Source organism: Camellia sinensis, chromosome 4, assembly GCF_055761805.1.
Source record: "Camellia sinensis isolate YWXY chromosome 4, ASM5576180v1, whole genome shotgun sequence".
NCBI lineage: Eukaryota > Viridiplantae > Streptophyta > Magnoliopsida > Ericales > Theaceae > Camellia > Camellia sinensis.
Window position 1 is genome coordinate 201,995,497 of NC_138964.1, and position 15,555 is coordinate 202,011,051.

General features: G+C 36.0%; 1 protein-coding gene across 1 annotated transcript; it reads left to right on the forward strand.

Annotated features, from left to right (window-relative positions):
* The first annotated feature begins 11,694 nt into the window (after positions 1–11,694).
* Positions 11,695–14,736, forward strand: LOC114257972 (receptor-like protein 44). Its single transcript, XM_028197807.2, has 2 exons — positions 11,695–12,936; positions 14,111–14,736. Exon 1 carries the CDS (start codon positions 12,077–12,079, stop codon positions 12,893–12,895), a length of 819 nt encoding a protein of 272 aa, XP_028053608.2. The 5' UTR covers positions 11,695–12,076; the 3' UTR covers positions 12,896–12,936; positions 14,111–14,736.
* Positions 14,737–15,555: the final 819 nt, after the last annotated feature.

The following is a 15,555-nucleotide window of genomic DNA, read 5'->3' on the forward strand; positions in this document are numbered from 1 at the left end:
TTGCAGCTACTTGTTTGCCACCTGTGTTAGGACCATTTGAACCACCATCACCATTTGATTTCCATCTAGAACTGTTGCATATGACACATTTATCAAGATTGGCGTCCTCGTTTCGAAACAACATGCAACTGTTGGGACATGCATCCCACGTCTCATACGTGAAGCCCAAATCTGTTGTGACCTTTTGAGCTTTATAATATGAGTCCGGGAGTTTCACACCCAACGGAAACGCCTCATTCAATAACTCAAGCAACATGTCAACAGACTTGTCCGTCCACTGATTAAGCACTTTCAAATGTAGAAGTCGAACAATGAATGACAAAGATGTGAACTTCTGACAACCCGGATACAATTCACTTTGTGCATCTTGAAGAAGTTTGAAATACTTTGCAGTCTCTGCATTTGGACCGAGCTGGGGTTCAGATGCACGGGGATCAGGCCCCTGTGGTTCATCACCCTCAACACTTGTACCGGCATGTGGATTTCCCATAACCCCTTGTATCATTCCAATCATATCATTTCCAATGTCTAAATTAGCTAATGTTTCATTCTCTCGATTACTATGCAGAGATATGTAAGATTCCCCATGATTAATCCAATGTTTGTATTTTTTAAAAAAACCATTCAAAATCAAATGCTCCCGTACACCATCTCGTACAAAATAGTATCGATTCTCACACTTCCTACACGGACAACTGATCATTGAACCTTCAACCCTATTGGTGTAGGCAAACACAAGGAATTCATCAATCCCATTAATGTATTCACTCGACATCCTATTTGGCAAATCAATCCAACTCTTATCCATCATCTGTACACATCCACAAGAATATCTCACCAAAGTAACTCTAAATATAATACCTACACATAAATATTCACTCGACATCCTATTTGGCAAATTAACGAAATGTCTAAAATTCCTATTTAAGGTTTAAATTAATTAAATTAAAAATTTAAGATTTATTTTATTATAAGGGTTAAAATCCTGTTTTTTTTTTTTTTGTATTTTTTTTATTTTCTCTTAAATATTTTTATGACTTATTTAAACATTTGCAATTTAAATTTGTAATCGAACCATTATATGTGTATGATATCAAACCCCCATTGTCAAAATTTTATTTCGTTAGTAAAGTTTTTTCAGACCTCCACTGACTTTCCGTGGTTAAAAACACCCCCATTAGTTAAAGATAAAACTTCATGACTTTATAATTGAGTTTATATTATTATTAAAACTTTATAATTAAGTTTGTCTCATGGTTATTTGTAATTGAATCTTCTTAAACACCAATATAATTTGAGACGATTTAAACAATTAAAGTATTAGTTTAATTTATTTCGTTCTTAAGTTCGTAAACTCAACACAAGTAACTAAAAAATACCAAAAATAATATATTTTTAATGTTTGACTAGCTGAAACTACTAACTGCATTTACTGAGCCAAAACTACGAAAACTAAAATAGCTAACTTGATAGTTATTAGTTCAATGGAGTTGAAATTTAGTGATTTAATCACTGTTTTAATTAAAAAAATAAAAATAACTATTTTGATAGAGATGCTCTAATATAATATGAATAAGAAAATAGTTGTTTGGCCGGATGATGTGGTTGTCTAAATTATAAGATTAAAATTTTTCACATTATGTTAGGTTGCTACTGTTACTGATTTTGACAAACTATTTCTAATTAGAGCATATGATTTGGAAAAAATAAAAAAATAAAAAACTTGAAGGATTGAATGGTAAAATTGATAATTTATGGATGAAATAGAAAAAAAAAATGATAATAGTTGAAGAGATATAAATGAAAACAACCATAAAAATAATTAAAAAAAATTAAAAACACTAATTGATAATAATTGATAAATGTTGATAATAATTAAAAAATAAACAGATTTATATATATATATATATATATATATACATATATAGACAGATTTATTAATAACCATGAGACAAATCTGTTATATATAGACAGATTTCAGATTTATATACATATATATAGACAGATTTATTAATTAAAGTATGTTCTTAATTAAAGTATGTTATTAATAAACAGATTTATATACATATATATAGACAGATTTATATATATATATAGACAGATTTATATATATAGATTTCAGATAAACAGATTTATATATATATATAGACAGATTTCAGATTTATATATATATATATATAGATTTATATACATTGCATATATATATATAGACAGATTTATATATATATATATATACATAGACCGAGAGAGAGAGAGAGAGAGAGAGAGAGAGAGAGAGAGAGAGAGAGAGAGAGAAAGAGAGCATACGCAGAGGGAGAGAGAGTCGTCGCCGGAGCACCACTCTTGTCGCCGGAGCCGTCGCCGTCGCCGCCGCACCACCGCTGTCTTCCTCGTAGGCCGTTTGGGGAATTTGGGGGTGAAGTTAGGGATTTGGGGAGGAGGATCGAGCGGCAGCCAACAGGAAGAAGAAGGTTTTTTTTTTTTTTGGACTTTTTGGGACGGTATGATGTAGACCGTCGCAAATATAAGGCAAAACGGCGCCGTTTGAATTAATCCTTTTTTGCGACGGCAAATTTCCGTCGCAAATGATATATGCCGTCTAAAAAAAAAGGTTTTTTGCGACGATTTTATTTACCGTCGCTAATACTTCCGCATTTCCGACCCCTCCGCTTGGTTTCATTACCGACGGGTCAGTACCGTCGCTAAAGGCTATTATTTGCGACAGGTGCAGTTACCGTCGCAAAAAACCGTTTTTTGCGACGGGGGGCGCGGCGTCGCTAAAACTCCGTGTTTTTTGCTATGTTTTCCTGTAGTGGTTGTTGGCTTTTTATTTTTTTAGTAACTTTTTGAATTTTTAGTTAAAAGGAACACTTGCCAAACGAGGCCTAAAATCATTTTAAGTGTGATGCACACTCCCTCCTAACTTTAAATCTAAACAGTCCACCCCATTTGGTACCTAACATTTTTCAAATATTTTTTCAAATTAAAATCTTATTAATGCCACTATATTACTACCAACAACATTACCTCCACTACCATCTCCACCACCATAACCATTGTTGCCACCACCACATCACTACCACTGCCATAAGTACATTAAAATTAAAAACATAAGAAAATATTTTCTTAAAAAATATATATTTTTTAAAAAAAATTATCCATTTTTCATAACCAGAACATAAAAAATAAAAAATAAAGGGTAGAATTTTGGGAGATATTTGAATCTTATTTGGTGGAATGACCTTGTGTCAACCAAGGAGTCTCAATGTTTGACTAAGAAATAAAAAGATAAAAAAAGCAATCAATTGAATTAAGGAGAAACCCCACCACTACCAACAATATGTTTTGTTTTGTAATTCCATGTTATGTAGTTCACTTCCTTTTTCAAGAGTCCCTCTGTAATAAGTTGACAACCCAAAATGTAATCTCAAATCTCGCTCACATGATAGGATCAACTAAAAGGAAAAGGCAAAAAAAACATAAGGCACGCTCATATCTCTCTGCTTTCTCTCTTAATTACTGTTGCGCATGCCTAAACATATATGATTATATATTTTTTATATATGCTCAAAAAGTTTTTGCATGGACCATCAAAAGTAACTTTTTGGCTGTGAGAGTGAATTTTGATCTTTATTGCATGCCCATCAACCCTCCCCAAAAAATAAAATATAATTTGACGTTTGTAGTTAGACAATTTTGGACGAGTTTGCAGCTTTTGGAATTTTTTTATATTATTTTTTTTATAGATTTAGCATAATTATATATATATTTTTAAATTTTAATTCACATAACACTTAATTTTTTTTTATACTAACGTCACTTTTATATTGAAATATATGCATTCTCTACATTTTGAGTTTAAGTCGTCTATGCCTTGCCAATTTGTTTTGGAACACCTTGTGGTGTAGTTTATATATTCTAAATCAATTGCATGATGAAAAAATTTAGTCGGAGGATATATTGACTCACTTTTGTTTGGTAGTTAGAAAATAAATGATGAATATATTTGGTCCATATTGTAATTTTTCATTAATTTTGAGCCGTACCCGACGCGTTTTCCACTCCATTTAATATTCATATTATTGGATCGTTTAGTATTTGTATTTGTGTGAAAGAATAATTAATCATAACTCTCTAATTATGTGTACGATTCAAGTCATTAATGGGCCGCATGTCAAATTTTCACTTCTAATGCTTATGGATAGTAATACTGCCATGTGGTATAACTCTTATGAACGATTCAAAAATAAATAAATAAATGAACAGACTGGTTACAAAATTCAACTATTTATAAATAAAAAAATGAAGAGATATGTTTTTTTGTGATAGCCAAAAGTCTTGGATGGCTGGCTTTCATTGACAATCACTAAGAGAGATCTCGGGGAGCAACATTCTGTGTACTAAAAGTTGAAATTTACTTCTTCTTCTTCTTATTTATTTATTCTTTTTTTTTAAATTAATTTATTATTATTTTGCATTTCGACAAAAATCGAAGCAATTTTGGCCTGTCTCGATTAAAAAACTTTGCAAGTTGAAGTTGCAAATTTCAGATCACAATTCTCTGTTTAATCCAATAACCCATCTTTAAAATTCAAACAAAATTACTTTATTTTAAAATGTGTTTATTTGTTATTTTACTTTAACTCAAATAAGTGAATTGTGTATTTTACCCACTTGTTTTACTAATAAAAAAAATACAACAAAAACATTCCAGAAAAACTACAGCGTCCTTATCCAGAAATTTCTCAGTCAACACCAACAAAACTAAATAAGTTCAAGATTTTTTTTTAAAATTTTTCAGAAAAATAAGTTCAAGAATTTGGTTAGTCAATATTTAACAATGACCCATATATTAAGATATTGTGGTACAATAAAAAAAACATCCAATTAACACATTAACATTGTAAGAATTTATGTATTATTGATTGTTGAGTAATTTTTCTGTATATTACAATTCCTATATATATAGAGAAGAAGATGGTAGTAGGTGTAGGTGGTAGTGGAGGTGGTAGGTGGAGTGAGTGGTAGTGGAGGTGGTAGGTGGGTGGTAGTTTACAATTTACATTTTACATTAACAGCCCCCCTCAAACTCAAGGAGGATAGGTACTAGCCAACTTGAGTTTGGAGAGAGTAACAAAATAAGAAAATGAACTGACAAATAAAAGTAAAATAGGATAGGAGACACTGTATGGTTGTGTCAGACCGTTGTAGAAGACACAGTATGGTCGTGTCGGACTGTTGTAGCAGACAGTTTACGGGGTCATGTCGGACCGTTGTAGCAGACAGTTTACGGGGTCATGTCGGACCGATGTAGCAGGACAGTTTACGGGGTCATGTCGGACCGTTGTAGCAGACAGTTTACGGGGTCATGTCGGACCGTTGTAGAAGACAGTTTACGGGGTCATGTCGGACCGTTGTTGAAGACAGTTTATGGGGTCATGTCGGACCGTTGTAGAAGACAGTTTATGGGGTCATGTCGGACCGATGTAGAAGACAGTTTACGGGGTCATGTCGGACCGATGTAGAAGACAGTTTACGGGGTCATGTCGGACCGATGTAGAAGACAGTTTACGGGGTCATGTCGGACCGATGTAGAAGCTTGTGGTGGTGCACCAAGGGGGCGACTTGAACATGATACTGTGTATAACCCCCCCTCAAACTCAAATAGGTGTGAAGATAGAAACCTATTTGAGGTTGAAACAAAGGGATTGATAAAGCTGACCGTTGTACAGGACACTGTATGAGTGTGTATATAGGCTGCCCAAAAGATATACATGGATGTAGATATCGAGCCCTCAAAAGTCGTGCCCTCAAAAGGTGTGCCCGCACCCTCAAAAGGCGTGTCATCAAAAGGCGTGCCGGAGTCATCAAAAGGCGTGCCAGGTTGTCGGCGTCAAGAGGCGCGCGATGCGCGTGGCTGCCTCGGCTATTTAACCAAGACAGAGCTGAGGCAGAGGCGAAGACAAACAATTGGCGAAAATCCTCTGAAAAACTCTTCGTTTTGCTGAGAAGGTTTTGCTGAGAAGATACTCTGTAACACCCTCTATAACACTCTGTTGCCCAGAAAAAATGGCTTCGTCTTCCCGCGGGCTGCTTACCCTCTTTCCCGACCTCAACGAGTCCACAGGAGAGAGAACTGGTGCGGTGGCCAGTGAACCTCAACCAAACACTGCTGGGTTTGCTCCGCTGAACTTTCCGATGCGGTCTGTGGAGCAAAAAATGGCGGTGCAGTCGGATGTGGAAGCCAATCAGTATACGTTGAAGGCATGTGTGGAGTCCATGACGGCGGTCACAAATCTGTCGCACCGGCTACAGAGTAGGACAAATGAGGTGCAGCAGTTAAACTCCCAGCTGGCTCTGCTCCAACGCATGTATAAGGATGCGCGAGCAGAGATGAGCGTGCTAAGGGCAGAAAACAAGGAGCTGAAGCGGAAGGCCACCGTGATGTTCCGCTTTGGAGGTCCGCCATATGCTGCAGTGGAGGAGTATGGGGGAGTGAACATGCCCAGTGGAGTGGGAAACACGGAGGCAACACCGGCAAGGCCCGCCCAGGACAGAGGCAAGAAGAAGAGACCGGTGGCTGAGTAGAGAAGAAAAATCGCGCCTGTGGATGTGGTTGTTTTTTTTTTTTTTTTTTTTTTTTTTTTTTTTTTTTTGTAAAATTGTGATCGGGGTGGATCCCTGAGATGAATAAAATATGGGTTGTTGTGCAATTTTTTGTTTGTTTGTTTGTTTGTTTGTTTGTTGTTTTTTTTTTTTTTTTGTTGTTTTTTTTTTTTTTTTGTTGTGTGAAAAGAAGGGAATCGAGAGAAAAATAAATAAATAAAGAAAGAAATAAATAAGGGGATGATGATGAAATGATGAGCATGGAGAGGATAAATATATAATGATGAAGAAAAAGAAAAATAATAATAATAATAAGAATAAGAAAAAGAAAAAGAAAAAGAAAAAAAAAATATATATAATAATAATAATAATAAGAATAAAAAGAATGGGTCACGTGGGTGTCTGGGAGTGGGGTTTGGTTGTGTTTGTTTTGTTTTGTTTATTTTTATTTTTTTTTATTTTTTTTATTTTTGTTGGTTTTGCAAACATATGGCTGCTATGTATCAACAGCTTCACTGTAAAGCATTACTGTGCAGTGAAGCGTGCAGATAAAAGTGTCATGTTGGTGTTGTCGGTGTAAGAATAAGAATAATAAGAATAATAATATATTAAAGACAAAAGCAGGGGCTGGGTTGGTAAGATGCACAGGGGCTTGGTGGGTAAGATGAACATGGACTTGCTGATGCAGATCCACCCATAATATCCATGCGTTCCACAGGCTTGCATCCCTTGCGGTAGGTGGTGCCGTCAAGCTCGACGGTCCAACCGGCCTCGTCGCAGAGGGCTTGGAGGACCTCGTTGTTGTCGCAGTGCTGGGCAGTACTCAGTCACGGCTGGAAGCTGTAATGGTGACTTGATGGTGGAGTTGCAGCGGTGGGATTTGGGGATTCGCAAGAGGCCACAGAGTCTGTGGCACTGTTTGAGATGATGACGACGGCGACGGAGAACTCCAGGACGACGGAGCCGGCGGCGATGGGGTCGTGGAGGTCCCGGTAGGCGGAGGCGGGCTCGGAGTCGTGGAGGCGGACGGTGAGGTAGTGGTCGACGCTGCGGGCGGCGGCGATGTGGTGGACAACGGAGCCGGAGATGAGGACATTCTCTCTCTTTATATATAGATGTGTATGTATTTACAGAGAGAGAGAGAGAGAGAGAGGAGAGCTGAGGCTCCGGCAGTAACCCGTGTCTTTTGTTTCTCTGTCTAGATCTGTAGACACAGAGAGAGAGATCAGAGACAGCTTTGAACAGCTGCTGCCTCTGTGTGTGTGGTAAATGCTCTGTATCCCCCCATGCATGTGTTTGTGTGTATGTATCGAGTGATGGCAACAGTGAGGTGCCGAGAGGGAGAAGGAGGTTTGAATTGGTTGAGATTCGGCGGGCGGTCAAGGCAAGGTTGCCGCCCGCCGGAAGGCGAAGAACACCAAGATCTTTAACCTATAGCTCTGATACCATGTAAGAATTTATGTATTATTGATTGTTGAGTAATTTTTCTGTATATTACAATTCCTATATATATAGAGAAGAAGATGGTAGTAGGTGTAGGTGGTAGTGGAGGTGGTAGGTGGAGTGAGTGGTAGTGGAGGTGGTAGGTGGGTGGTAGTTTACAATTTACATTTTACATTAACAGCCCCCCTCAAACTCAAGGAGGATAGGTACTAGCCAACTTGAGTTTGGAGAGAGTAACAAAATAAGAAAATGAACTGACAAATAAAAGTAAAATAGGATAGGAGACACTGTATGGTTGTGTCAGACCGTTGTAGAAGACACAGTATGGTCGTGTCGGACTGTTGTAGCAGACAGTTTACGGGGTCATGTCGTATAGGTGTAGGTGGTAGTGGAGGTGGTAGGTGGAGTGAGTGGTAGTGGAGGTGGTAGGTGGGTGGTAGTTTACAATTTACATTTTACATTAACAAACATATAGGGATTGTGAAGATTGAACATGCAAACAAAAAATATCATTTCTGATACAAAAAATAATGTGGTAATTTGAGATTTTTTTGGGGGTAGAAATTTTTTGTTCATCTATCATTTTCCAAATGCATTATTTAATGTACTTGTGTCAGTTTTTCACGGAAAGGATCGAGAAATTCTTCAATAGGCAGATAGAGTGACCCCTTTGAGACGAGTAATTTTAAAAAAATGAAGATAGACAACAATGCCTCCACATGCCTGCGTACTTAATCTAAGATTTGTACTACAATAATAATACCCAAAATATGATAATAAATATATAGAGATGGGCCTTTGTCCATGGACTGGACTATATTGTTGAGCTCGTAAAGTTCATTATAGGTATTATTTTGATAATTTAAACTGTTAATGTATAGAACTTGTCAAATATTTTATTTTTGTAAAAAATTACATTGATTGGATGTCGATAAACTCTTGATCGAAATATAGTTTTGTTAGCAATTTATTTTTAAAATTATATTTACCATTGACAAAAATGTGTTTTGATTAAGGGACTATTAATATCCAATTAATGTGATTTTTTGCAGAGATGAAATACTCGACGATCTCTACATATTGAACGATTCAAATTATTAAAACGAAATCTGTAATGCGCCTCATGAGTATAACAATACGGTTGAATAGAAGCCTGTCTCAAATATATAGGGGTGTTTTGAAAAGTTGGTAAAAAACTGATTTTTTTAATTCTTTTTAGCTTATTTTGTCTTTTTGTAGATAAGTTATATATGAGCGGTGATGTGATTCAAAATGAGTAAAAAGCTAGAAGTTGGCTTTTTACTAACTTTCCAAAAGACTCAATAATAATACAAACATATTAGATGCCCAATAATGCCTTTTAGACCATCTCCAACGGTTCACTAAACTTGATATCAAATTTAAACTTTGATGAAAAAGTTACTGTTTGATGCTCCAACGGTTGCACCAAATCGATATCAAAATGAGATTTCACCAAACGATTCATCAAACCGAGGACGGACTTTCCATTTTACCAAAACAATGTACATGACCGTTGGAGGGAGACGAACCGGTCGACCAGCCAGTTGACCGGCTGGTTGACCAACCGGTTGTCCATGAAAAAGTTCAAACAGTTCAACATTTCTAATTCAAGCAATTCAAAAAAAAAAAATAATTTCCCTCATCAGTCGACCAGCCGGTTGACCAACCGGTTGTCCCGAGACAAATTTGGTGAAAGGTGAACCGTTGGAGCATCTGGTACCAAATTGGGAAAATGGTGATTTTTTTACTCAGATTTGGTGAAAAGTTTGGTGAACCGTTGGAGATGCTCTTAGGATTGTCTTATGTGCGATGGACTATCTTACGCCTCCTCATTCGTGCGGACAACTTGGAACAAAGAAATTATTACTTATAAATTAAATCAAAAAAATTATCAAAGAATAAATATATACACCCTTTTAAAAAATATATACTACATGCATTTTTAATTATATTATTTTTCATTTTAATTATGATTATTTATTTATTTTAATTATAATTTATAAGTTGTTTAGTTATATTTCATATTATATTAATTAATATGACATTTTTTTTATATCATTCAAAAAAATTAAAATTATATTATTATTTTTAATTATAAAGTGCATATAATATATTTCTTTAAAAGAAGTATCCACCACAATGTTTCCCAATTAATATAATGGTCTGTCAAAGTTATCTTTATTGACTAGTCTGCTCATTATTTTCACAAAATGTAGGCTTATTGTGCTGACATTTACATCATTGTAGAGGATGGATTTAGCACACACTGATTGAGGTTAAGATGTAAGGCATTTATTCCCTCCTGACTTACAAAACAAATATGACAATTAGCGGTAAACATTTTGTACGAGGAAAGTGTTTGGACGGTTAGGTTTTGTAATTGGCAATTTTATTTGATACAATTTTTTTAGTTGAAATTTTATTCACTTTTTTATTTTAATGAAGTTATGGGTGTTTAGATGTGAATTCAAGCCGAATTGTACTTATCCAGAGGAGTTTGTGATCCTAATTCTTCTATATTTGTCACTTAACTGGCTATGTACAGAGATCAAGCTGCCCAGTTCGCTCGCGGGAGTTCAGGAGACAACGCCCCCTCACGGGTTCGGGGCAGCGCAACGGCAGGGTTGAGGGGCAATGCCCCCAAAGCAAAAAACAAAAATGTAGGCCCAGTAGTTTGACCGCTCGAGTAGCCATTTTTGCGCTCGAGGTGGTGAATAGGAGCATTCAATACTTTTGCAAAGCGCCTGCACTTCAGGCAAGAAAGTTTTACCGCTCGAGCAATGAAGTTGCGTTCGAGTGGTCATCCTATATAACCAACGTCATTTTGGAATTTGAGCCAGTTGAGCCGCAATTATTCAAGTTACCTAGCAAGATTGAATAATTTTTATGTAGTACCAATTTTTTTTTTCTTTTTATTTACATTTTAAATTCATATACACAAGACAATAAATGTACATAGCATCACTCAATGAAGGGGTTGTTTTAGAAATGTTAAATTAATATGTTTTTGGATTTTTTACGAAAAAAATATGAAATATGAGTTAGGATTAAAGTGATATGGTAGAGAAATAGTATGATCTAAATAAGATGTGATGTTATCTAAATACAATATTTGTGACCAAAATAAGATAATGTACTAAAATAACATATATTATTTTAATACATGTTAAACAATCTCCGAGTCTAAAATTGAAAAATAATAATAAAAAATAAAAACATATATATATATAACATTTTTCATATATTCTAAGGTCATCTCCAACGGTTCATCAAACATTGCATCAGATTTGAAATTTGGTGAAAAAGTCACTTTTCGGAGCTCCAATGGTTTCAGCAAATTGATATCAAAATGATAATGGAACAAAAAATTCATCAAAGTGAGAACAGGCTCCAGATTTCACTATTTTACTGTGCTTTACCGTTGGGGGAGACCAACCGATCAACCAGCCGGATATCCGGTCGGTTGACCAACTGGTCGACCAGTTTTCTTTCAAATAGGTAGGTTCAAACAGGTCAAAAGGTTCAAACAGGTTAAAAAAAAAAATTTAGCCTTACCGGCCGACCCACCGAATGACCCTTTCATTTTGATGCACCGTTAGAGCAACTCATATCAAATTAAAAAAATCAAAAATTGTTTACTCAAATTTAATAAAAAAAATAATAAACAATTAGACATGCTCTAATAGTGCTAAATAAATACCACTTCCATTTTCACCATGTACCCAAATTGATGCCCTCCTTTCTCTCCCCGGCCCTTCCCTTCTTCTTCCCCCTCCTTCCTCCCCCGCTCAGTCCCCAATGGCCTAAATCAAGAAGATAAAATAAATAGACATCTCAACACATACGCTTTGATAACACAAGAACAGGAGAGAGAAAGGAAGAACCCAAACCCACACAACCTTTCCCTTCTCTCTCATAGGGAAGGCCTCATCAGAAAACAAGTCTTCATTCCCTGGCTAACGTGCGCCTTCTTCTCTAAGAAATTGGAAGCTCCAAGTCTCTCTAGATGGGTGTCGAAAGATTACTACTCTTACTGTGGCTGCTAACGTGCGGCAGCCTCCCACACTCAACCCATCCAGATCCAGACGACGAAGCATGCCTAACCCACCTAAGCTCATCCATACAAGACCCAAACAACAACCTCCAGAACTGGACCCGAACCACCTTCCAGAACCCTTGCTCCGGCTTCACCTCCTACCTCCAAGGCGCCACCTGCAACAACGGGCGCATCTACAAGCTCTCTCTCACTAACCTCTCTCTCCGCGGCTCTCTCTCCCCATTCCTCTCCAACTGCACCAACCTCCAAGCCCTCGACCTCTCCTCCAATTCCCTCACCGGACCCATCCCCTCCGACTTCCAGTACCTCGTCAACCTCGCCGTCCTCAACCTCTCCTCCAACCGCCTCTCCGGCTCCATCCCTCCCCAACTCGCCTTCTGCGCCTACCTCAATGTCATCGATCTCCACGACAATCTTCTCTCCGGTCAAATCCCCCAACAGTTGGGTCTTCTCGTCCGGTTATCGGCTTTCGATGTGTCGAATAATCGGCTTTCGGGCCCGATTCCGGCGTCGCTGGGGAACCGGAGTGGGAATCTGCCGAGGTTCAATGCGACGTCGTATGAAGGGAATAAGGATTTGTATGGGTACCCATTGCCACCATTGAAGAATAAAGGGCTCTCGGTTATGGCTATTGTGGGGATCGGATTGGGAAGTGGGTTTTTGAGCTTGGTGCTTAGTTTCACTGCTGTGTGCATTTGGTTGAGAGTTGCTGAAGAGAAAATGGCTGCTGAAGAAGGCAAAATTACTCAGCTCATGCCTGAATATTGAGGAACCCCCCCCCCCCCCCAAAAAAAAATGTAAAATTCGAGGTGGGTTTTGATCAGTTTTGTTGTCTTCTTTTTACAAATTTTACTGATCTCTGCAACTTTTTCTTTGCTCATCTTGTTTCTTTGGTGTCTGCGCTTCTTGTTTCACAATTTTTGTTGGGTCGACAATTAACAATGTATAAAGAATTAATCCCATTCAAATATGAGATTCCTAGTAAATACTCGATCTCTTTCTAATTCTGTGTGTTTGTAAATGTTGAGCAGTCTGTGTTTGTTATGTAACATTGTACGTCTCTGTTTTCTCTTTTTTTCTCTCAGTGGGGTAGGTTGGGACTGTTTGGTTGGTGAACCTCTGCACCGTATCATTTTGTCTTCTCCCTGCTAAATTTTGAGTGATAATTTTGAAATAATATGTGACATTATTTACATTATTACTTAATTAATAATTTTGTAGGGTGTAATTTTGTATTAATTATCTTATGTTTGATTTATTATTTAAAAATTTATTTCATAAAATTTGTTAAAAAAATTAAAATTTAATTTGCTAAAAAATAAAGAAAAAATAGAAAGCATGTATTATTTTTATATAATTTTATATTTTTAGAAGATAAAAGTACTTTTAAAAATGTTTTTAATATATATATATATATATATATATATTTTTAAAAAAATTATTTTTATTTGTTTAAAATGTATATTTATATCTATTTATTTTAATATCTACAAATCTTTGGCATTAAACCATTTCTAATCCTGAATCAAACCTGACATCAAATTTAAAATTTGGTGAAAAAGTTACTGTTTAGTGCTTTAACGGTTGCACCAAATCAATATCAAATTGAGATTTCAGCAAACAATTCATCAAACTGAGGACATAATACATATTTCATCAAAACACTGTGTGTGACCGTTGGAGGGAGGAACCGGTCAATCAGCCGGTTGCCCGGCCGGTTGACCAACCGGTCGACCGAATTTCTAGGTTCAAACCGGTCAAAAAAGGTTCAAACAGGTAAAAAAAAAATTATATTTTGCCTTACCGGTTGACCGGCCGATCAACCAACTGGTCAACCCACCAACAACCCTGAACCAAACCAAACCTGAGCATCTTTTTTCAGAGGCTGTGTTGAAGGAAGCTGTGGATTTGGTAATCGATCTGAGAGAATTATGACTATTTGTTTCATTTGGGTTTTAATGGAATTGAGGTCTGTGAATGCAGGAGAATCTGAGATGTAGCAGAAAAGGTCTCTCCACTGAGTCTGCTCAGCAGAGGCTGGAGCTTTTTGGGCACAACAAACTTGAAGAGAAGGAGGTGCTATTTCTTACTAATACCCTCTTTGGGATTTATGTTGGGTTTGTTTCAGGAGAGTAAATTCTTGAAGTTTTTGGGATTTATGTGGAACCCTCTGTCATGGGTTATGGAAGCTGCTGCTATCATGGCGATTGCCCTTGCCAACGGTGGAGTAAGAACTCACCGTTTTGATTTGTATAACAATATTCATCTTTGCCTTCCCACTTCACTGTTAGTAGGTAAAAAAAATAATAATGGCCTTACCGGTTGACCGGCTGGTTGACCCGTCGGTCGACCAATCGGTCGCCCCTCCCCCTTTTGATGCACCGTTGGAGTCAGTGGTATCAAATTGAGAAAATCATCCCTTTTTTTCTCAGATTTGATAAAAAAAGAAGTTCACGGTTAAAAATGCTCTTAGTTAATTATGTCAAAAGTGTGGTATTAATTATATTTTTTTAAATTTTAAGGAAGGTGAGGTAACTTATGGTGTATTGTGAAGTAATGTTGTGATGATCAAATTATATAATTAAATTTGTTTATTATTTAATTTGTCATCAATGTAATGTTGTAATGACATGTAAAATGGCACGTTAAATGAAGCAAATTTGATGCAAAATTTAGTTATTCTAAAATTATCAGAGAAAAAGACACCAAAAAAAAAAAAATTGCTTCATTAATTTCATTCCCACTTGACACAGAGTTGAGCATTAGTGCATTAGTGCTGTCAAAAAATGTCCAGTCAATACTTCCACTCAATTTTTTTTGTTCTTCTTTTGTTTTTTTTGTAATAAAATCAATCCTGCCAATTTATAGATTTTGTCCAAATGTTGAAAAAAAAAGTCAGTTTTGTTTAAAGAAATCTAACATTTTCATTAGGTTATACTTTTTTGTGGAACATTTTAAAAGTATTCTAACCATCAAATCTTTCGATTTAAATAATTTAATCTCTATACTTTCAACTTTAATACAGTCATTTTGTCTGAATTTTTATTAAATTTTTTCATATGTACACCTTAAGATATTAACAAATACCCAAAATTTGTTAATTTTAATATTCAGTTTGAATGAAATGACCAAATTAAAATTAACTTGAAGTGTAGAATCAAATTGTCTAATTTTAAATAATTCATATCTCAGGAGATTGACAAGTATAATAAAAAAAATTATTAATTTTAATTTTGAATTTGAACGTAATGACCAACCAAATTGAAACTAAATTCAAAGTGTAGAATTATATTGTCTAATTTAAACCAATAAGGATTTAAGTAAAATTTAACTCAAATTATACAAGTTAAAATTATAATTTAGGTCAAGTTTGACATGTTCAGGAAAAGTCAAAAAAGTCAAAAAGTTACTTAAAAAGTTAAAAAGTT

What these genes read in the sequence shown, in the direction of transcription:
- LOC114257972 (XM_028197807.2), top strand. Translation starts at nt 12,077, where the DNA reads ATGGGTGTCGAAAGATTACTACTCTTACTGTGGCTGCTAACGTGCGGC.